This window comes from Phyllostomus hastatus, unplaced genomic scaffold, assembly GCF_019186645.2.
Source record: "Phyllostomus hastatus isolate PE091 unplaced genomic scaffold, TTU_PhHast_1.1 phas_scaffold_1674, whole genome shotgun sequence".
In the NCBI taxonomy this organism is placed as follows: domain Eukaryota; kingdom Metazoa; phylum Chordata; class Mammalia; order Chiroptera; family Phyllostomidae; genus Phyllostomus; species Phyllostomus hastatus.
This window is the reverse complement of record NW_025334011.1, coordinates 26,521,113-26,542,786: the sequence shown is the minus strand read 5'-3', so window position 1 is coordinate 26,542,786 and position 21,674 is coordinate 26,521,113. Positions and strand designations below refer to the sequence as shown.

General features: G+C 43.4%; 1 protein-coding gene across 9 annotated transcripts in view; it reads left to right on the top strand.

Annotated features, from left to right (window-relative positions):
- Window positions 1-21,072, top strand: part of SFMBT2 (Scm like with four mbt domains 2) — a 220,977-nt gene extending 199,905 nt beyond the window's left edge. For all 9 annotated transcript variants that reach the window (XM_045858039.1, XM_045858046.1, XM_045858038.1 and 6 more), the window contains 5 exons: window positions 6,878-7,053; window positions 8,402-8,568; window positions 8,922-9,191; window positions 9,974-10,102; window positions 16,174-21,072. In XM_045858039.1, the coding sequence (XP_045713995.1) occupies window positions 6,878-7,053; window positions 8,402-8,568; window positions 8,922-9,191; window positions 9,974-10,102; window positions 16,174-16,314 (883 nt within the window). In that variant the 3' untranslated portion in view covers window positions 16,315-21,072. The remainder of the gene's footprint in view (window positions 1-6,877; window positions 7,054-8,401; window positions 8,569-8,921; window positions 9,192-9,973; window positions 10,103-16,173) is intronic.
- The last annotated feature ends 602 nt before the right edge of the window (window positions 21,073-21,674 follow it).

Below are 21,674 nucleotides of genomic sequence, written 5' to 3'. Positions count from 1 at the left end.
AAATGGTGGAAGCACTAAAAGGCATCAAAATCAATGAGTTCAGAAACTGTTTTGAGCAGTGGAAAAAACATCTCAATGGGCATGTTGCATCAAATGGAGAGTGCTTTGAAAGTGACTGAAATTTAAACATGTAAGAATAAACACACAATTTTTATACATAAATTCTGTTTTTTGGGTCCCCCCCTCATAAATAAATAAGGAGAATATTCACTTGTAGAAATGGCATGCCAATGAAAGGGGGCACCATTTCTCATCCTTCATTTCTTTCCCAAGAAATGTTTAAATGAGCTTCACATGTATCCCAGAAAAATATAAAACAGGTTTTTTCCCTATATAATATTCTATATATTTCTACTTTATTTAGGGAAGTGAACATCAGCAATACTAAAACACTTTTATTATAAAGGTCAGTTCATCATAGTAATGGTGGCAGAAAACATGAGCAAGTATTTATACAGAAACCCTTGTTAATTCTTTTAATAAATTTTCTGTCATTCAATACATCAAAAATATTCCTAATGGATTTGGAATTAGTGAAACTTAAACATAACTTAAATTCCATTAAATTCTCCCATGCTCCTAAGCAAGTCAGGAACTTGCTGCAGATCCCAAAATGTCAGGGAGTGCTCACTGTGCAGTGTTCGCACTCATTCCTGTGTTCCCAGTACAATCAGAACAGGCACGCCGCGACCCAGCCCTGTTGTGTTGTAAAGGCAACGTAGCTCCTGTTATATCAGACGTAACAGTGAGTTCCTGAGCAACATCTTACACAGCAACTTAGGTGAAAACGTCTGTCTGACCTGGCTTTCAAGAGTGCGGGATCACAGCGGCCTCTCACAGCACCTGCTAATGATGACAGATTTACAGTCAGCAGGAGTGTGCCTGTTCTACTACTGCATGTTGAGTCACCTCTTACCTCCTGATGTAAAACTACAACTTTTTAGATCTCGACAACTTTGCTACGTCTTTGGTGCAAATGGGAGGAGAGAGGGCTCGCTTCTGCCCATTGACCTGAAAGGCTGACGTTACTGTCATGAATAAATTAACTCAGCAAGGGGAGACCTGCTGCATTTAAGGCATTCAGCTGTCTTAGTTGTGGTCATGGATTTATAACAGTACAAAGAGTGTTTTCAGGAAGAAAGGGCATAAGATGCCCCACAGGGCTCTGTGAATGCTGTCACTGAGCATCTAGAGGTTCTGATGGGTTTTTCTTCTAAGGATTAAAGACCCATTTACTGAACAGGATGGAGGTGCCACTGAGAAGGTTTGACTTGTAAACAAAAGAAGAACTAACACTGTTACCTTCAGTTGTTCCTCAGTATTTTTATTTTTTTCTGTTTATCGAAAAATTAGAGTTTTATGCTAAAGCAGTCTGTGGTAATATTTGAGCATCATGTAAGCAGTCTGTCATAAGATGTCTTCAACATGTGTGAAAGGCAAAACCATAGTGGCTGCAGTGCCAAAGGGAGGGTGGATTGTGCTGTAGTTCCCTCCAGCTGCTCTGGCAGAGAAAGTTCTTTTCTCTGATTAATTAAGTGTACTAAATTGACCTGCATTATTTTGAAAGGAATTTAGGCTCTACTTAGTAGGAATTAAAAGAAATTCCAATTTTATGCATCTAGGGACATTTAAATATGTTTTCCAACATGTTACAGTATCTTCTAGGGAGGAGAAGGGAAACTTTTTTTTTGAATGACTTTTGTGATAATCTTTTAAAAAGCCAGGTGAAGGCTTAATAAATTTTCCCAGTCATTTCTTACAGTAATTCATAATATTTAAAGAGGATATAGCCTGATATAATTTCAAGTGAATTAGACTTCAGTATCAACTAGGCAGAAGCGAGAACATAGTCCAATCTTTACTTTCAGGTGAGCCATTCTCAGCTGTATGGGGGAAAATATTTCAGTTTGTTTTCAGAAACAATGACTAATTTTGTATGTGTTTTTATTTATTTTACTTTTTGGGGCCTTTTATTCATGCCCATATTCTATGAAGAGTAATATGTAGTATTTGGCTATAAGGAGATTTATGTGAAAAAAATTCCAAAACTGAAAGACTTTTTGCTGAAACAGATTTCTTTTCTTCATTTGTTAATTTTTACCTTGCTCAGATTTGTGCAGTTTGCCTTCCTGAAAATGTCTACTGTACACATCACATGAAGCAGGCAGGGGAGCCAGCATGTGAAGAGAAGACAGAATTTCTGTGTGTATACTCAGATTCATCAGGCTATGGGTGTGGTGTTTCTGGTTCAAACACAGACCAGTTTGGGGTGTTCTGAGTTAGGCATTCCTAAAATAAACATACACCCCATGTATTGTACAGAGCTCTCCTTACTTGAAATGCAGGGATCAAGAAGGGAGAAATTTCTGAGGAGCTGAGTATCATAAGACTGAAAATCAGTGAGTAAACCAACATATTGTCCCTAGTTCAGCTGATGTGACCAATGCAATTTTGAAAGAAATCAGAAGAGAAGATTGATTTTCTCACAGCTTGTGAAGCTTCTCTATTTCTACAGAGTTATCGGGGTGTCCACCGTTTTCCCTTTTAATTCTTCCTATAATAAACAAGGATGTGAATTCCATTTGACAGCCTGGGACCTTCCTGCTCCCCATTCTCACACCCCTTTCACTGCCTGTGAAGATTTGTGAAAAGGTCCTGATGTGAGTCATCTTGAAGATAAATGATAAAACGTGGGCCAAGTGGAAGTCATCCTACCTACTTGGACCATGCTGGTGGTTATGGATGGGCCGATAGGCCAGTGTCAGTCTCTTTACTCTGAATTTCTTTGGACTCAAAATCCATTTTGATTTTTCTCGTCTTTTGACTGAAAGAGAAGAGACCCTTTCTCCCAGCACTCTTGCTTCTCCATCTTCATCTGTCTTTCTCCATCCTGCCGTGTGTATTCACACGTGGAAATAAATCCCTGCTTTGGTTGGTCAAAAGATATTGGAAGGGCACTCACACTTCTTTATTAATGTGAAGGAGGAAAAACTTTGTCTCTACTTCTTATGTTCAGTGTCTGGGAGTTTGCAAATTAAACTCCCAGAAGACAGATTAGCAAGCAAAAAAAGCAGTTTACTTACAGGTGCAATGTTTATACATGCAGGAGAGCTCCATGATGAGTAATTCAGACAGGCAGTTAGAATTTGGAACTTACACCTACATTATACTGAACTTAGTGTGGGGAAAGGAGGAGGCAGGAAAGGCCTCTAGGGGAAGAAAGAGATGGGTTTCTTTAGGGAAGACAAATGATTTTTTAGGAGAACAAATGAGAGATAAGAAAGTTTGTGATAGTGTTTGTTTACACATTGCGAGCCTTCTTTCTGTCTTGACCATCGAACTCCCCTGAGCGAGGATTTATGGTAGATTTACTCTCAGTCTCTCTCCTGTGATTAGAAGCTGCCTCAAAGAGGGAATTTATGGGAGTGAGTCTTCATTTCTCAGAAGTCTCTGCTTTACGTCAGATAATGGAAGCTCCGGAAAGCCTTCTTTCTGCATCTGTTGAATCTCAAATGTGTTCATCTTAAAATAATCTTTATATTAACTCTGGGGTTCTGAGTGGGTCCCCACATTGGCAGCCAGGGAGAATATCCCTCCTCTGTCCATCTGTTGTTCTCCGACTTCCTAAACTGTTTCAAAGTGTGCATCCGAGACCAGAGTCATCTCAGCATCTCCTGTTGTGCTCCAACCCAGGGTCTTCCACTACTTGCTTCCATTCTTCTTTCTGAGATTATTTACAATGCCAAGGAGTTTTCTGCTATGTAATAACCTGTTTGCTTCTTTCAACATTTTTCTCCTTTTTTCACAAAACTTGTGAAAAAAATCTTATCTTTGTGTTTACAATAGTTTTTCTGGGCCATTTAATAAATTATATGGCTCAGTATTTTTCTCTCCAGGTTTACAATGAGAGGATAAAGGGAAAGGCATTATCCCAAGCTTTTGAACTCTTCTCCTCACATATCCTGCCTACAAGATTATGTCATTGGAATACAGCTTTTAAGCCTTTTGTGGTAGGGAAAACCACAGAACAGATTATTCTTTTCTCTTGTGGTAAAGAGTAGTGCGGCAATGAGGACTATAGCTCCCCAGCTCACCGGGATGCCTCGAGTGCCGCCTAAGGTCCCAACTGTCCTCCCATATCTGCATATCTGTCGGCAGGGAGGGTACTGACACCTGGCCATTCCTTCTGTCTCAGAAGGTTACATAATGATCACATGGGTAGCATCCTTAAGAAAATAGAAATGACAGTATTAATTCAACCCCACCTTTGGTCAGAACCTTAGAGCTGCCTTCTGCCTGTGTATCCTGGAAGGTCAATATTTCTGTGTGTTTCGTATGTCTTTGTGAAAAACAGTTATTTGAACAGTTGCCCTAATTTGCTGACCACCTCCAAAACAAGCCACATTATTGGTTCAGCCTGGAATTGGATGTTCCAAACAGTTTTTCTTCCACATTTGTGATAATAACTGTAAATGATTCCTGTACCAATAGTGCTAGAAACTAAGTATTTGTTGGAAAATATATATTAAGCTTAGTGTAGTTTCAGTCATGTATACAAGAACACAATTTATTTTTGTTATTTTTAAGTGTTGATTTTGAAACAATCTAAGAATTGTAGAAATATTGCAAGTCCAGAATAAAAGGACGGTTCCTCCCCCAGACTAATTTGAGAGTAAGTTGTTGGCTCGACGCCCCAGCGTCCCAGTGTGAATGGGAAACCTGACCCTCTCTGCCTTCAGTATGTTTGTGTATTTGATCAGGCCCTGGTGTGGCACCAGTCTCTTGTAACTTGGTTCTTCCTTCCCCCTACTCGGGAACCAACACTCAGCACCTGGTCCTGGCATGCAGTCCATGCTGGGCTCTCCCCAGCACACTGACGCCCTCCTCGCCCTGGACAGCAAGGTCTTCAGGGAGGGGAGGTCCTGGCAGCATTCACAGTAACCACACCCTGAGTCAGGGCACTGCGGGCGCCCCCTGCCTCCCCGGCCGGCACTCCTGCCTTGCTCAGTGCCCCCACCTTACTACCACTGCCAAGGCTTTTTGACAGAATTGTTCCAGAAGGGCAGGAAAGAGGAGAGGAGTCCATTACTTTCCAACCATACTGTAATTCTATTTGCATGAAAGTAGATTGGCTTTTCCTGATGGTGAAGAGTTTTACTGAAACACTTCCATTTTTTATTTCCCATGGCATTTGTTTCCCCTCCTTACCTCCCTCTTGTGTGTTTCTGGAAGTGTCTGCTTGAGAATTGTTGAAAGTCTGGGGACAGAATTATCTGTCTTTGGTCCCTACTTCCACAGTTTGAATTTTGACCTTATCTTCCTGGTTCTCTTGCTTTTTTACCTTCTATTATTTTACTATTTTAAAAGGACTTTGAGAGCCTTGATATTGAACTCTTCAGCCCCAGGAACACAAAATTGTGGTGGAAAAAATGCAGCAAGGGAAAATGTAGAGTAAAATCTCATTTTTATTCTCTGCTTCCATCAGCATTAACGGTATGCAATAAACAGTATGTATGTTGTGAAACACAACAGAAGCAGTAAGCAAGAACCACCCCAAGTGAATCAGGCCACCCGCCCAACCCCCCCATGCCTCAGGAGCAGGGGGCGTTTCTACAGCTCAGATTGATAGAGGTCCTAGAAAAGTCAACAGTTGTACAAGGTTGTGGGACTTAAAACGTGATCTTATCTACAAAGAATTTCCTTTTAGTTCTTACTATGCAGAAAGTCAAGCTTGGCCTCTGGAGACAGAAGAAAAAGGAGGACAGGGACTGGCACATGAAAGGCCAGTGAATGAACAGAAAGCCAGTTTTTCCAGGTCAAAATTTAATGTTTTTGTGGTTGATACTTTAACAATGATTTTTAGGGGGAAGATACTTTACGACAAAAAATAAACCAAGTTGGAATAAATTCAGGAGCAGTTTATTATTGTATTTATTTCCATCATCATTTTTTTAGTGAACCAGACCTAGGTTTTGAACTTAATATTTTATTCTCAAAATACAAATGTAATGATCTCCCCATGTAACACTCCTGTTTCCACAAATTGCCGGCTGTCCCTGTTGTGTTGTGTGACAGGTTGTTGGGGACATGAGCACACATGTGTGTGAACAACACGTTGGTAAAGAGCTCTGGTTCAAGATTCCAGTTTGACAGTTACGGCACACGCCGAGGGCATAGTGCAACAGGCCCCTGTTTTGATGCGTTCTCATTGTAGTGGACGTTTAAGTTTAGTGAGCGTGACCTGGAAATAAAGACCTATGGTCTGTTGCCAACTGAAAAGTTTATCATTATTTTATACCAATGACACTTTTAAAAAATATATTGAAAGGTGATTCAAACCTACATCCAAATGCTCATCTTTTCAGCCAGGCATTATTTACATTACTATTGCCATAAATATGTGGACAAGGCCTGCAGGACTTATTTTTAAAACAAGAATCCAGCCTGCTTTTCCAGAAGATCTGGTTTGGTTTCCAGTTTCATGTTGGTGGCTTCACTGAAGATGTTTCTTCTTGGGCAGGAGAACGTTTTTTTTTGTTTGTTTTTTGTTTTTTTTCCTCAAAAGTGATGAGCAACAAATGATAATATCTAGATTCCAGGAGTGTCTAGAATTACATATGCCGCCATGAGAATCTGCTAAATGGAAATCTTTATTGTGCTGATTCTGTTTTAGCACTGCCATCACATATACTGTGGCATTTCTGAAAAATATTTTTGTGAGAACATAAAGAACAATAAAAAAACAAATGACATGGAAATCACGCCAAGCCTGCTTTATTGTTAGAAAATAAAGGGGTACTTTGGGATACGCTGTACAGAATAGGCCTGAGTAATTCTGTGCTCTTGACATCGTCTTTCCTTCCTTTCTTCCTCCTAGGTACAGAGGCAAAACATACAGGGCTGTGGCCAAGATTGTACGAACTTCTGACCAAGTAGCAGACTTCTGCAGACGGGTTTGTGCCAAGCTGGAGTGCTGTCCAAATTTGTTCAGTCCTGTGCTGGTTTCTGAAAACTGCCCAGAAAATTGCTCTATTCATACCAAAACCAAATACAGTGAGTACTAATAATGAACAGAACATTGGTCCAAGGGTCTGCACTGCGGGGTCATGTAGATGGTGTTTGTGGCTTTTAAAATAACCTTTGGAGTAGTTTTTCATAGGAATTGGTGTGGAAGTAAGATTTCCTAGGGCAGATAGTTCTGCGTTTTCTAGCTCGCTATGCGGAACAGATGGGGTGACTAGACTCAGGACAAATTCTCACTGGTAGGCGTTGGCCTGAGGAGGTGTGCGCCGTCTTGAGTTCAGGGGGTTGGCTGATTCTGAACACTGTGTGGCTGAAGGAAGAGCACAACAAAGTGGATTATTGGAAATGGCCAGTAACCAGAATTACTTCTTGGCTTTCAACACTGAGGAATTATAACAAGTCTTTCATTGCCCTTCTTTTTTTTTTTTAAGATTTTATTTATTTATTTTTAGACAGAGGGGAAGCGGAGAGTAACATCAATGTGCTCTCATGCGCCCTCTACTGGAGACCTGGCCCACAACCCAGGGATGTGCCCTGACTGGGAATCGAACTGGCAACCCTTTGGATTCAGTCCACTGCGCCACACCAGCTAGGGCTCATTGCCGTTCCTTCCCTGGGGCGGCAACCTCCTTGTCACAATCAGTTTCTCCCCTGTGTATACCACTTAACTCAGACTCTCTCTCAAGTAGAGTAGTTTGATAGTGCAAAGCACTCTTTACCTTCTTTGCTCTTGACTGTCTCTGTTTCTCCGCGGTAGGAGTGGCTACCATGACCCACACCGCCTTTGCCTTGACCTCTTCCTGGTAGGATGTTCTCTCTTCCAGCACCTGCCTCTTCCATCTCCCCGTCACATTGGTGACCTCTCCCTTCTTCTTGTTGGCCTCTCTGGGCCCTGCCCTGCCTTTGTTCTGGTCTCACCTCTGTGCATCAGCTACTCCCAGACTCTGCACTGCGGAGAGTGTGAGGTCTGAGAACTGGCGTCTGCTCTTTCTACGTCTCCCCTCGGTTATCTCTCAGCCAAGGGGTGCCTGCACCCCTGTCCCAACGACCTGGAAGTTTGCTTTGCCAGCCCATGTGCCAGCCAGTTGTCAGGGCATCGCCAGGCCCCACAAGCACACTTGGTGTTCTGTGGGCCCTGGCCAGTTGGGATTTGTCAGTTTGTGCATCAGACCAAGGAACCTGAACATACTTGAAACACTATTCAGAGTGTGAATTTCCTTCTATTTTATATGTATATTCCCATTTCATTCTGCACACACAGTCACTTATGGAGGAATCACAGGAATCTCCTCCTCTGTCCCTCTTGTCTCTGTGCTATATGTATATATACATGTGTAACCTTTTTTTAAAAAGCTTTTAATTCTCTATTTCCTTGTAGCCTATTATTATGGAAAGAGAAAGAAGATCATTAAGCCCCCAATTGGGGAAAGCAACATTGAAAGTGGACACTCTAAACCAGCCAGGCGTAGGAAGCGGCGAAAATCCATTTTTGTGCAGAAGAAACGGAGGTCTTCTGCGGTGGACTTTGTGGCAGGATCGGGGGAGGTACGCTCTACCGAAGCACCTTCCGACACTCCACAGGGACGCAGCGCCCTGGCTGGCGAGTGTGATGGTGAAGGCCGCAGTGAAAGTTTGATGCTTAATGGTTACACACGCGAGATACCAGGAACCCCCTCATTATTTGTTGAAAACAGATTTAACGTTGTCAGCTGCTCTCACAACAGAAAGGCTGCCATTGGGACCCTGGTTGGGACCTTCAGATCAGTCCTCAGAGGGTTCACTGAGTGGTTTTCACAGGGCCACCTGGGCGGGGAAAGATCAGGGTTAGAGGCCAGCCTCTGGTGTTCACAAAGGTCCCTTTCACTTTACTCCATCCCATGCATGTCCCTCCTTCATAGGAAAGTGAAGAGGAGGATGCAGATGCCGTGGATGATGACACTGGCAGTGAGGAAACCGGCTCTGAGCTGCGGGATGACCAGACAGACACCTCTTCGGCTGAGGTCCCCTCTGCCAGGCCCCGGAGGGCCGTCACCCTGAGGAGCAGCTCTGAGCCTGAGCGCCGGCTGCCTGTGGAAAGGGCAAGGCGGGGCCGGAGAGTGCAGGCCACCCCCTGTGCTGAGGGTGGCGACAAGGGCCCGGCAGCCAGCCAGGACAAGGACGCAGGACAGGTAAAGCTCGTGGGCTCTGGCACTGGCTTGTCAAAACAGAGTATTGAAAGAGAAAACGCATTATAGTTTGCAGGCTAGATTTCAGGACACCCATTTAAAATGCTAAAGATTCTAGCAGCTACTCCAGCCTCATTCCAAGGCAAGGGCAAAGGCTAGGTACATTGACCAGTGGGTCAGTGGATGTCAAAATGGAGCTCTCAGGGAAGCAATAGCACCTCTTTTAATGGAAGACTCTAAAACCACAAAGGATTCTTTAAGGAGCACAGACTGAAGACGTCCTCAAAGTCCCATTGGACACTAGACTCCTTTTCCAGGCTACTCTGTGATACTGCAAAATAGTAAATGGGCCTGTCAGGTCTCCCTTAACCCCACAGGTGCTAGATGACCAGCTGGAAGGTCACTGGCACCCTCGTCACAAAAACAAATGGGGGGACAGCTCACTCCCTTGTGTACATTCACAGATGCCCCTGTCATTCATTTCTCCTCTTCACTCAGGGATGCTTCATTAAGCAGACCCAAGATTTCCTGAACTTGGACTTCCACAACTGCTATTAGTGTGCCTTTAAAAAATATTTTACCTCCAAAGGCACACAAGTCATCGGAGGCCAAGTCGTAACCCAGATAAGCTGCTAAGAAAGTCCCAAGACGCCAAAGTCCCTGTGGTTTGTCCTGGTGTCTTATGAGAGACTTTAGGGGGGCATCCCCTCGAGGTTCCAGTTTTAGTGAGGGTCCCACCAACCATGCAGTGATAAAAGGACCTCCTGCTTCCCTTATCTCTGCAGGAAGTAAAGCAAGAGGAGGAAGAGAGACTCATTCTGGAGAGCAACCCACTGGAGTGGACGGTGACTGACGTGGTGAGGTTCATTAAACTGACAGACTGCGCCCCCTTGGCCAAAATATTTCAGGAACAGGTATGATGGTTCTGTGGTATACTTGCTTTTTTTATTATGAGACTCTGGATTTTACTTAAGCCTTCTGTTTTAGCTGATTTCCTGTGACACAGCTTTGGGAGGGGAAGGGGACATCTCATCACATCTGTGGGTGGGGAGCGGAAGTCTGGGGTACACATATGGTCTCCACCAGCACCTTCTTGGGAGACTCTTTGTGGCCAAGTGGAGACAGAAGTCCTGGCCCTCCACTTGACCCTCTCTCCACCTCTGCTGGCAGGGTGGGTAGGCGGCTTTGTCTTGCAGGGGAGCAGTACTTGTCTAAAAGGTTTTGTCTCCCCCGGCTGCCCCTTTCCCAGTCCTTTGGCTAGAGAGCGCAGGCCGCAGTTGGGCCTCCTGTGAGCTGTGCCCACTGGCATTTCTGGGCTCCTAGCTTCCTTAGCAATGTCTTGCATATAGAGGCAAACAGAAAACTCAGAGCACTCAGCACCGTGTCATGTCTCGGGTCCCAGAGTCCCCGCTGGTCTGCCTTCACGCCACCTCCAAATTCTTCTTAAGTTTGCTTGATTTATAACACGCAGGGCCTTTGCTGGGAGATACAGGGAAAAGGATGCTGACTCAGTCTTCCCAGAAGTAGTTTTTGTACATTTTGTTCTGTTTCATGCTGTTTTCATCACCATTTTTTTTTCTTTCTCCCTCGGAGTTTGTAAAATATTTTAAAGCCTCTGGTGGGTTAGGTAGGTGTTGTGCTAATGAGGAACAAATACAAAAAGAGTTGATATAATCTGTACCTTACAGGAATTTTAAATTTAGCAGAAGAAATTACTATAATCAGCTAAAATGTAAGACATGACATGATAAACATAGGAAAGGATGGTTTTTACTTACATTCTCCCTCAAGTTAACAAGCAAACAAATTGCTGTTCTCTACACACATGCCACTTCGCAGGCCTCACTAGTCTCACATAAAAAGTTCAAGGTTAAGCCTGTGGGGCATGCTCTGCTGTTTGCTTAATTTGCTGAAATTTCTTGCATTGTGTCACAATGTTGTAAATAATCTGTCTCTCAGGACACTGTACTTTTTAAAAAAGTTTCCCATATAATAAATTAAAAATATGTCCATCTATCCAGTCTTTTCTTAGATTATACAAACCAATAGTCTAGATAAAGGGTAATACAAGAAATAAATCAGGAAGAAAAAAGAAAGGCCTCTGATTTCCCAGGCTCCCAGTGAATTTCTCAGACTAAGGTAGTAATGAATTGTGAAAAGCAAATTAATATGGTTCCCAGCTCCTCCCAGGGGAGAGTAGTTCTTAACATTCAGAGGGCTCCGAATGACCATTAGAATCTCTTAGACAACCAGTAAGTGCACCCAGAATGCACTAACGGTGGTGAGAAGGGCTCTCGGGCCGCCTGTCTTCTCTGGCCAACACTTAGAGCAGACAGTTAGGGAGAAGCTTCGCTAGACATAAGGAACCTGGGTAAGTAATGTATCTCTTCATTTAAAACACACAAACAGAAAAGAAAGAATTACAAGAAATGTGAGGACTTGCGTGATTTGAGATATGCTATAAGCTACATCTGTGTCTTGAGAATGAAAATACAGCAGAACGTTGAAATCTTGCCAGGAGCATTGCATTCAAATACAGGACAAGCGCTGAGGACACCCTTTCATGTGTGCATCCGCCCATCCGCGCGCATGTGCGCCTCACAGGTGCTGATGACGCTCCTGCCCGGGCTTCGGCAGTAAGAAGGCACTCGGGGAAGGCAGCTTTCGTTACTAGTATGAAGTCTTGTTTTTGTTTTGGTTTAGGCCTGAATTTAGGCCCACTTTTAACTGAGAAGTGTTTTTCAGTTGACCCTGTCACAGAACCGAGGACAGAGCCTCTCCCGCCCAGGTGCCGGGTCATTTGTGGGAGCTCGAGACCACTTGTGCTGTGGAGGGTTCACAGCCTCCTGTGTTGGTTTCCTTTACAAGTTTCTAAGCAAGTGAATAAGCAAGCAAGTGAAACCAAAGCTTATTTGGGTAAAAGGCTAAAATACTGCTTATGCTGAGTCTTCCTCAATTTAGTTCTTCTGAGCCTGGTTTATAACAACATCTCAGAAAGTTTCATGCCTTCCCAAGCCAAGGCTTCCAAGAAGTGAAGTGTTCCCGGCATGTTACCACTTCCAGAACCAAGCAATGGGCAGGGCCCTCCCTTCCGTTGCTCTTCTCGCATCAGTTAAAAGCTTGGTCCTACTTACCTATTATTTATCATGTAGAGAGAAACATAGGTGGACTTTAACTGATGATATCTTTTTTCCTATTTAATTTTAAATTTCACATCAGGCCGTTTCACCTGTCGTAATAAAAAGCTGTTGCCTGCTGTGCTATCTGAAGTAGTGGGCACTTGAGTCTCTTTCTGTTCATTCAGACCTTTAATTACTAACTTTCACTAATTGGATCTATCATCTTTGAGCCCAAATGCCACAGCAGTGACTGGGTGAGGTCTCCAGTGGGTCAGCCCAGGCGCTGCATGAGTTTTCAGATGAACTGGAAGGAGCCTGGGGTCTTTACTCACCAGCAAGTGAAAAAAATCCCAGGACATGGAATGGTAATAGCTCCATAAGTTTGCTCCTCTGGGTGTTGTAAATTCAGAGACTGTCATAATCACCAGGAGTATTTATAAAAATTATAAACTTCCCATTATGGGAATACATGCCTTTTAATTCTGAAACATTATGGCAACTGCTTAAGCCAATCTGCACTCTCAAGTTTCACACTGTGTGCGTGCACAGCATGCAGTGACACCCAGGCATCTATGACTAAACAGACCCAGAACCCTCACATGAAATTTTGCCTACTCACTCACCTCGTATGAACCAGAGACATATAATAAAGTCCCCAGATTAGTGACTTATTTTAATTTAAAAACTTCAAGATAATTTACATGTTTACTTCACATTTAGAGTATTTCCTCCTCTTTCTATTTCTATAGACCCGAATGTTCCCCTTAAGGAACTGCCAAGTCTTATGTTGACCTCTCTATCTAACAAAATAAATTTAACTTTGCCATGTGTTAAGTATAACTTTGATGTGTATTTTATTGTATTTCATTTCCTAAAAATTAGTAGTCCATTTATAGTAATTCTATGTTGAACATGGTAAGTGATTTGCCAGCAGTTCTGAATTATATGAAAGCATATTTGTAAAAATTAAATTAACTGTGAGGTCTGTTACTACAAAATCAATGAAAAAAAATAGCCTCTTTCAAACCAGAACAAAAACTGCATATGAGACCAGCTGCAGAGTGAAATCCCTCCCTCATTCCCTGACTCGGTGCATGTTAGGATTTTGCCCAGTTTTGCTTCCATTCACCCATCTCTCCCTCCCATCCTCTGTGGGGATCTTGGTTATGCACTCTGCAGCATGAGTGACAGTGGTGGGGTAGACATGTCATTCAACCACATTTGAGCTCACTGAGCCATCACTGTAGCTCTTCCACACCAGTGACAATCTGATGGTCAGGTCCCTAATCTTGTGCCTTTCAGCAGGCAGCATGGCACTCTGGTGTCTTGAAATCAGAGGTCTGGCTTTATTCTTGGCAGCATATTCTTCTCAAAACAAGAACATGCTGGAGTTCTCTGTTAGCGCATCAGGGAAACTGGAGAATGAGGTGAGAACCCAGAGAGGACAGCCAGAGGCCATGAGGTGGCTCAGTACCGACAACACGCATGTTAACCACTCCTCCACCTCAGATGTCAGGCCCAGCTGTTGTCTGTGCTTCCCAGATAAAAAGCTGGTGTGAAGGATCACTGTGGTGAATCAGATAGTTTAGCCTTAATCCACCCCCACCCTGTAATCTTCGTCTTCCTGCCATTAGGAGTGTCTCTGCAGGCAGAGTTCTGCTGTGTTTCTCCTCAGTTGTTAGTCCCAGATGTGCAGGGGCTTCCTTGTGGGCACTGGGAGACCCATGAGACACATTTAGCCTGCCCTTAGGAGGGAAGTTCCAACACGAGCTCTAGATTTTATCCATCCAGATTGCCCGTATTCAAAATTCAGGCCACGGGGGATGGACTTTTCCGTTCCCCCAACTGTGGCATCAAAACAGAGACCTCCTATAAACTTCAGATACATTCCCCTTGATTTCCACCAACTGTAAATACTATTCTGAATTTTGTGTTTCTTGTGCTCGTGGTTGATTTTCTCTTGTATATTTTTACAAGGTAGTACATCAGTGTGCTTTTCTACTGGTAGTGTGGGGAGTTCCCTTTCAATACACTTCTCTGTCAACATAGTATTGTCAGACCTTAATTTTTGTGGGTATAAATGATATTGTATTTTGGGCCTAATTTGCATTTCTCTGATTCTTGATGAGGGAGTTATTACCTTAATAATTACTGTTCCCTTAGGCCTCAGTTTAGGCATCACCTAATCTCTTTAGCTGTCCTTGACTCTTATCAGTTTGGTTGATCGTCGTATTTGAACTTGTAGCTCTATGCCCATACATTTATCCTTCTATATTGTAATGGTCTGTTTATTTGCCTGCCTCCCTTGAGATTTGTAGAGTCTCATAGAAGGGTGGGGGTAATGTTTCTTTTGTTCAATATGATATCCTCAGAGTATCAGAGTGTGCTGGTATTTAGTAGATGCTCAATAAATGCTTGTTGAGTGAGTGACATCCTCCACTTAAATGTGGTGCCCACATATGGCAGCCACCTTAACTGAAATTGTCTGGAAAGGGTTATATTTATATGTTAGGGCTGGATTTCCATTGTAATTGATTTTCCGTGTCCAAGGATGGCCATCATGACTAAGTGTAGATGTTACAAGCGGAGCTACAATTTTCCTTTCCAAGTTTAATGTCAGAAAACTATGATTCTAGTTCCAGTGCTGTCTCTAACTAGCTAGCTTTTCTGGCATTCATTTCCATCTCTAAGAAAAGCTTCCATCTTCTAAAATAAGTTCAGGTCTCTTCTATCCTGTTCTGTTGATTTCATCAAAGCTAATGGTTCAGTCTCCTGCATATAATGTTATACATTAGTCTTCCCAAGACTAACTAACATTCATACACATTTTGGGCTTTTTTTTGCTGTAGACATTTTCAATACAGCCAAATAAAACACTAGTTTAAGAAAATGAGTACCTGTATGAAATCCACTGAGTCTCTGTAGCTTGTGGGAGCCCTGGGCACACTACTTCCCCAGGTAGTAGAACTTCTGGCGGGCTGGGTTGCATTGACGTTCTCATCCCGCCACTGAGCTTTGTCACAACCTTGGGCCTACAGCCTCCCAGAGCCTCAGTTACTCCCTCTGGGATATGAAGAGCGTCCTACTGAATGGAAAGGGGGGTTGCAGTTACCCAGACAAACATTTACGGAACTAAACCCAACTTTTATAGAACAGGAGAGTGAAGGGGAAAAATATCCAGTGGTGATCTTAAAGCTTTGAAGCAAGCCTTTGTACCCTTCTCCCTGAAGCCTGTGCAATTTCATGGTCATTTAATGAATATCACCACTGTGGGGCCCCGTGTACAGACGGAGAAGGACTAAATAAGACAGAAGTACAGGTAGCACTTCCTCCTGGGTAATGTAGGTACATGGATGCAGATGTGTGTGGTGTGTGCATGCGTGTGTGTCTAAACACCCGAGCTTTCCTCTGTGGAAATGGTGCTGTGTCGTTGGCACACTTTTCTAGCATCTTCTTACCCATTCTGATGGTGCAGTGGTAGACCTTGGTAGGGAAGTGAGATTTTTCTTTTACCAGAAAGCCCTTTTCTAGTACTCAAAGTAAGTCACAGCAGAGTATAGACTTGGCGGGGTGGGGGTGGGGACAGTGAGCTTGGGGAGGAATTCCTGTAGCAGCTCACCTGTTCCAACTCTGCATCCCCACCAGCCCAGGCATGTACATTTCAGAGTAGCCAAAAATTTTTATTGTAAAGAGAATGTGTTAACCAAAAAAAATGAGACAGCCCTCAAGCCAATTACTTTGTCCAAGCTCTTAGGAGGAAAGGAGAGCAGCCCTCATGCCCTTGGCCCCAGGGCAAAGGCTGCTGGGGCAAGCGTGTTGCCTTGGTGCATACTGCCTGGCCTCTAACCTACTTTATTTTCCAACAGGACATTGACGGGCAGGCGCTCCTGCTGCTCACTCTTCCGACGGTGCAGGAGTGCATGGAGCTGAAGCTGGGGCCTGCCATCAAGTTATGCCATCAGATCGAAAGAGTTAAAGTGGCTTTCTATGCCCAGTATGCCAACTGACTCTACCCTTTTGGTGATACAGCATCTTGGGAAGGTTTTCGGGACTGAACTTTTATTTTTCCCCAGACACACGAGATGCTTCATACACAGTCACCAGAAAGCAGGAAGCATGAAGGATCTGCTTCCTGTACCAGTGTTTCATAGTTCCATGTTTTTAAAGCACACACCAGGACCACAACGGTGGCCTCTGGGGAGTGTAAATTAAAGTTCTCTGTCAGACCCTGTGGGATATGAAGAGCTTTTTTATATGTCCACATCTCGCTTTTCTCCCATCCCACACCAGGCAGCTTCCTTTGAACAAGGCTCTAAACCACAGCCCACGTTTCTTTGAAAACACCTTCAGGTACAGTTGATGTCTTTTTCCATGTGACCAAGGAGGTTGCCTGGCTGGTAGTTTTTGTTTTACTCATTCTCAGGCACATCTGTACATGCTTCTTTCATACTGATACACATGTGGCTGTGGCTGCGTGGCTGTCACCGAAGTTCCGATCTTGGTGGCAACTCATTTCTCAAACACAGCTGGGGGCGATGCTTCAGGATACAGTTATAGAAAGATGGGCTAAACCTGCATCGCCTGTCAGAGGTGCCTTTTAGGAAGTATGGGGGTGAAGGAAGGTGGCATGTCACTGCAGTGAGACAGTTTTTCATGAGTAATGGACGAGAGAGGACTTCAATTTGCAGGTTCTTTGATGGAATCTCAAATATCTCTAATGTTCTCATTTAATTGTGACCACATCAGGGAGGGAATTCTGTAGTCTCTTAGGAAATGTTGACATTGTATATTGAAGGAAAAGTTTAATTTCAGACAGCAGGAGTAGGAAGAGATTTGAGATAAGCTTTTTACAAACCACCAACTTCCCCTCAGGTTCCCTTTGAACACCACTCGCATTTGGTTCGGCCATGGAACATTCATTTACAGTAGGCCGGTGGGTGCAGTGGGGTGAGCACTGGGCCTGGAGTCAGCCTGGTCTTTTCCTGGCATGACGAATGACTGACTCTGTGATCTTGGGTGACTCAGAGTCACTCTGCACCTCCTTCCCACAAAGTGACAGGTTGGAACACTTATGACACGAGCAGTGTGCGCACGTTCCTGTCCCCGCCCTGCTCTTGTGAAGGGAGAGCCCAGATGGATCAGCCAAAATGAGGGTAAGAGGGTAAACGAAAAAGAGTGTGTCACCACAGCCTTTAATTCTGTCATTCCTACTGCTCACTCTGGCCTCGAGGTTCTTAGGACTCTTCTTGGGCAGTGATCATCAAATCAGTGAAGTCATTTTCAGGAAGATCTACGGCTCAGAGAACGGGCTGGGTTTTGTACCAAGCACTCCATGTGTGCATGCCCCTGAGTGACCCAACATATGTATATATTTAAACCCAAATGGCCTATTATATTCTGTTACCGTGGTGGCCCAAATACCTTTTTAAACTTATGCAAAGAAACCAATTGTTTGCAACAAGTTCTTCAAATTGTTCAGGAGTGAACACGAAGAGCAGAGGCTGCATCCCTGTTACTTTTGTCCTGTAAGTACCTTGATCTTTTCACTGTGATCAGTCGCAACAATCCCAGTAATACCGTGTGGAGTGGGGGCTTATTAGCTTATCGTGCTTCTGCTGCATTTCAAGGCAGGAATGTCAGATTTGGAAAAATTTGATTACTAATGCTAATCCGTACTAACATTCTGTCACTGGTCCAGATGAAAATGGAAAACAAATACTTTGTAATGGAGACATTTTTGTCTGCCTGTAGCTGATTTCTACAGCCCAGTTTTAAACATTTGGCAAATGCATTTGCCTGGAGACGCCTGACGGAAGGACCACTGTCCTAAGCTGTGCTGGTGGACACTGTCGTAAGGAAGGAAATATCTGTGGCGATTCATGCTCGGCTCACAGTCCATTCTCTCTTCTAAGTGAAAGTTCTGACCCCTCTCAGTTTCGCACCTTTGCCTTCTCAGCCATGTGCTTTTGGCCTTAAATGCTCGGTCTTGTGCAGTTAAACTCCGTCCAAAAGTTGGAAAGGGTATCCATTTCAAGATCTTGGCATTCTCCCTGTGCTGACTCATTTACGATCCTTCACTGTGGCCTTTTCAAACTCTGCTGCATTTGAAATGGGAATGAAGGCATGTTGCAGATACAGCACAACATCGTGCTTATAGAACGAATGTCACTTTCTGGTGCCCTTTCAAAGAATAGCATAGAAGAAGAGATGCTACACTGAAATAGATCTTCTGCGCCAGGGCGTTCTCTGGAGCTCCCGGAGGAGCAAGGAGGCTCCCGCCCTGCAGCCCAGACAAGGCCTGGCCACCATTGCTGGTGAAGCTTCCTGCTCCCCTCGGCCGGACACCCGGGACTCCCCTTACCCTCGGCCTCTCTTTGTGCTTGCACTTTGTGTGCGTGAGGTGGCTGCCACCAGAAGCAGAAGGCGGCCAGCTCTGGGTGGTCACCATGAAGGTGGTCTCCTGCCATCTCCCGGCCATTCTGAGAGCCAAGATACATTTTTGGGCCAAGAAGATACTTTTACTCTGAGAATTGCCAACATACTCCCAAACTTGGGCTCTTTGGGAATTTCCGTGATGGTGGATATAACTTCACACCAGGAGCAACTGGGCTACAGAATTGTAAGGTGGTGTTCATTTCTCTGCAGGAGTCACCTCTCAACAGCTTCTGTCTTAGAAATAGGGCCAATTTCCAAGGAATATTTTACTTTATTGTTACTGTGGCTCTTAGGGCAGGAAATACTGATTTTGTACCTGTAACCACCTCATCCCCCAAACCATCACAGTCCCCAAGTCAAGTGTTTCTTGGTAAAAATATTCCTGCAGGTGATGCCCTCCCTCCTGCTCTCCACAAACCATGGTTTGTCTGTCTCCCTGATAATACTCTGGGACCAAAGTCCCACCCTCTCTGTTCCTGGACCCTGCACACACCATGCTCCTCATTATCTCCTGGAACAGCCAAACAGTGTGCTTTCCCTCTCCTGGCTGAGCAGGCACCTCACAATCTGGATGTGTGTATAACGTGAAAAGTAGAAATGCCTCCTCATCTTCAATAATGAAAGACCATCATTCAATCCCACTCAGAAACAGATGGAGCTCATTTCAGTCCCTGACTTCTTGACTTCATTTGTACTGTGTTGGGAAAGTACTCCACAAAAATGGAAACCTAGGAAACTAAAAAGGGCAGAGTACAACTGGCATGACAGAACTTCCGTGCTTTTCAAAAAAAAAAAAAAATAAGACAAAGACCAGTTTCCTATGCCATGGAGTTAGGGAGCATGGAGAACTCACTCCTTACTTTTAAAATTAGGTTCATCTGATCAAAGTCTGACTCGCACACGGTGTTTGAGCTGCACATCTATGAGGCTCCTTCACCCTATTTGATCATATCTGAAAGATGATTTCCTGTGTTTGCTTTGATTTGTTCCCGGATAAGTTAAATGACTCAAAACTAACACTGCCACCTCCGACCCTTACTGCGATCTCTGCCAGGTTGATTTTGGTCAGACTTTCAAGACTAGTCTCAGTTTCCTAACTTGTCTCATAGAACTTTGAGTGTTGCATCAGGCAGGTTCTGAGATTTGCCTTTTATCCTACACCAGTCACCCTTTCTAAGAGCATTCCTCCCTTCGTTGTGGGCGCACTGTTGGTTTTCATACTTCTTTTGTGCAACACCCATTCCCATGTATTTCTGTATATAGAACTATAAAAATGGTCGTGTTATAATCTTTCTCGTGGTCTAAATGTCACTGTTGCTTTTGGTTAAGATGGTGAACATAGGCTCCAAGTGCTCTATTCTGTCTTTAGAAAGCTGTGATCGCGTGTGCAGTTATTTGAAGGGAAAGACTAAATTATAAGGTGTTGGTCATTTTTAAGAATGAACTTGTTGGAGACTAAACATTCTGCCCATGTTGCTTTGGTGCAATAACTAATTAGCAGTTATTACAGTCCAATGATTCTTTTATTTAGCCACTGCCCTTTTCTGCTCACAGGATTTCTAGAAATCGCTGTACTCCCTTTAACTTGGTCTAATTTTTAAGTTGATTGATTCTCACAGCTTTTATCACTAGAGTTGGTTTACCAGCATCCAAAACATGATACGATAAAATCGAGTTGGACTGTTTTGCCCTAGTTCACTTACCAAAAAACTGGAATTGCTGACATCTGGTGCTGCCTTGGCTTTTGGTTGATAAATAACTCAACCAGTGTTCTGAGTTGTAGACTTCCCATCTGCTTTTTGTTTCAAATGGCCAGGATTTGGTACCAGTGAGTATGTCGGTCTTGTCACATAACCAAGCAGAGTGGTGCTTCAGACGGGGAGAAGGAGGCATTGAAGAAAAAGTAAAGTTTTGGAACAAACTGAAAATCACCTTATGATGGGAAACTGGAGACAAAATTTTTTAAATGACAGAAAAAATACTCATCTGTTCATAATGGGAGCTAGCATGATATCTGGAAGTGTAAACTGTCCCTAGTTGTGGATGTCAAAAGCCCTTTTACTGTTTTGCATTCCAATTTGAATAGTTTGTATTGAAATTTGATTCATATATCTTGTGTATGTTTTGGTGCATAAAAGGGAAAATTGGGGGGTTTTACTTTTGAGATGTGTGAGGCCGAGGGCATGTCATTGGTTTGTTTGTTGTAAGACTGTCTTCTGTATATATGTTTTCATGTAAATAAATGAAAATCTTTATCAGAGTTATATTTTAATTTTTATTCTAAATGAAAAATCCCTTTTTACTTGAAGAATTGTAAGCCACATTGTTAATAAAGTAAAAATAAATTCAATGGTGTTGTTTTTGTTTTTGTGTTGTGTTATTAACTATTTTTAGAGTTTGCATTAGAATTGATTTTTTCTTTTTTCCTTGCCATATGCTAAAACATGTTACAGAGTTTTAATGACCATGACTCTCAAAGTCCTGTGTTACCTTTCAGAGTCACCAGTTAGGTCTGGAGTATTTTATTTGAGGAACTTGTGTTTACTCTTTTTATTAAAACATTACTCTCTGTCCTCACATGATTACTTCTAGCTTCTCCATTTTCAATGACTTTAGTTATTCTATGATTACCTGGTGCATTAGTAGAAATACTACTTTATATCCTTAAGAGTAATAAGTAAATAACCACATTTGCACTCATCATTGCCCTCCAAGTGCCACCAATGGGCCTTAGGTATCTCAGCTGGAAAAGGAAGAGGTCCCTTTGCCACCCTGCCCTGTCACAGGGGTCTCAGAGGCAGATCATGCCCCTTTCCCCCCTGCCAAAGACTCCAGTGAGCTGACCTGGAGCCAGAAGTAAGGTGGGGGGTGGCATTTAGGGAAATGAGGCGGAGCGATGCTGCACGTTTCTCCTAATCACATTCTCAAGCCT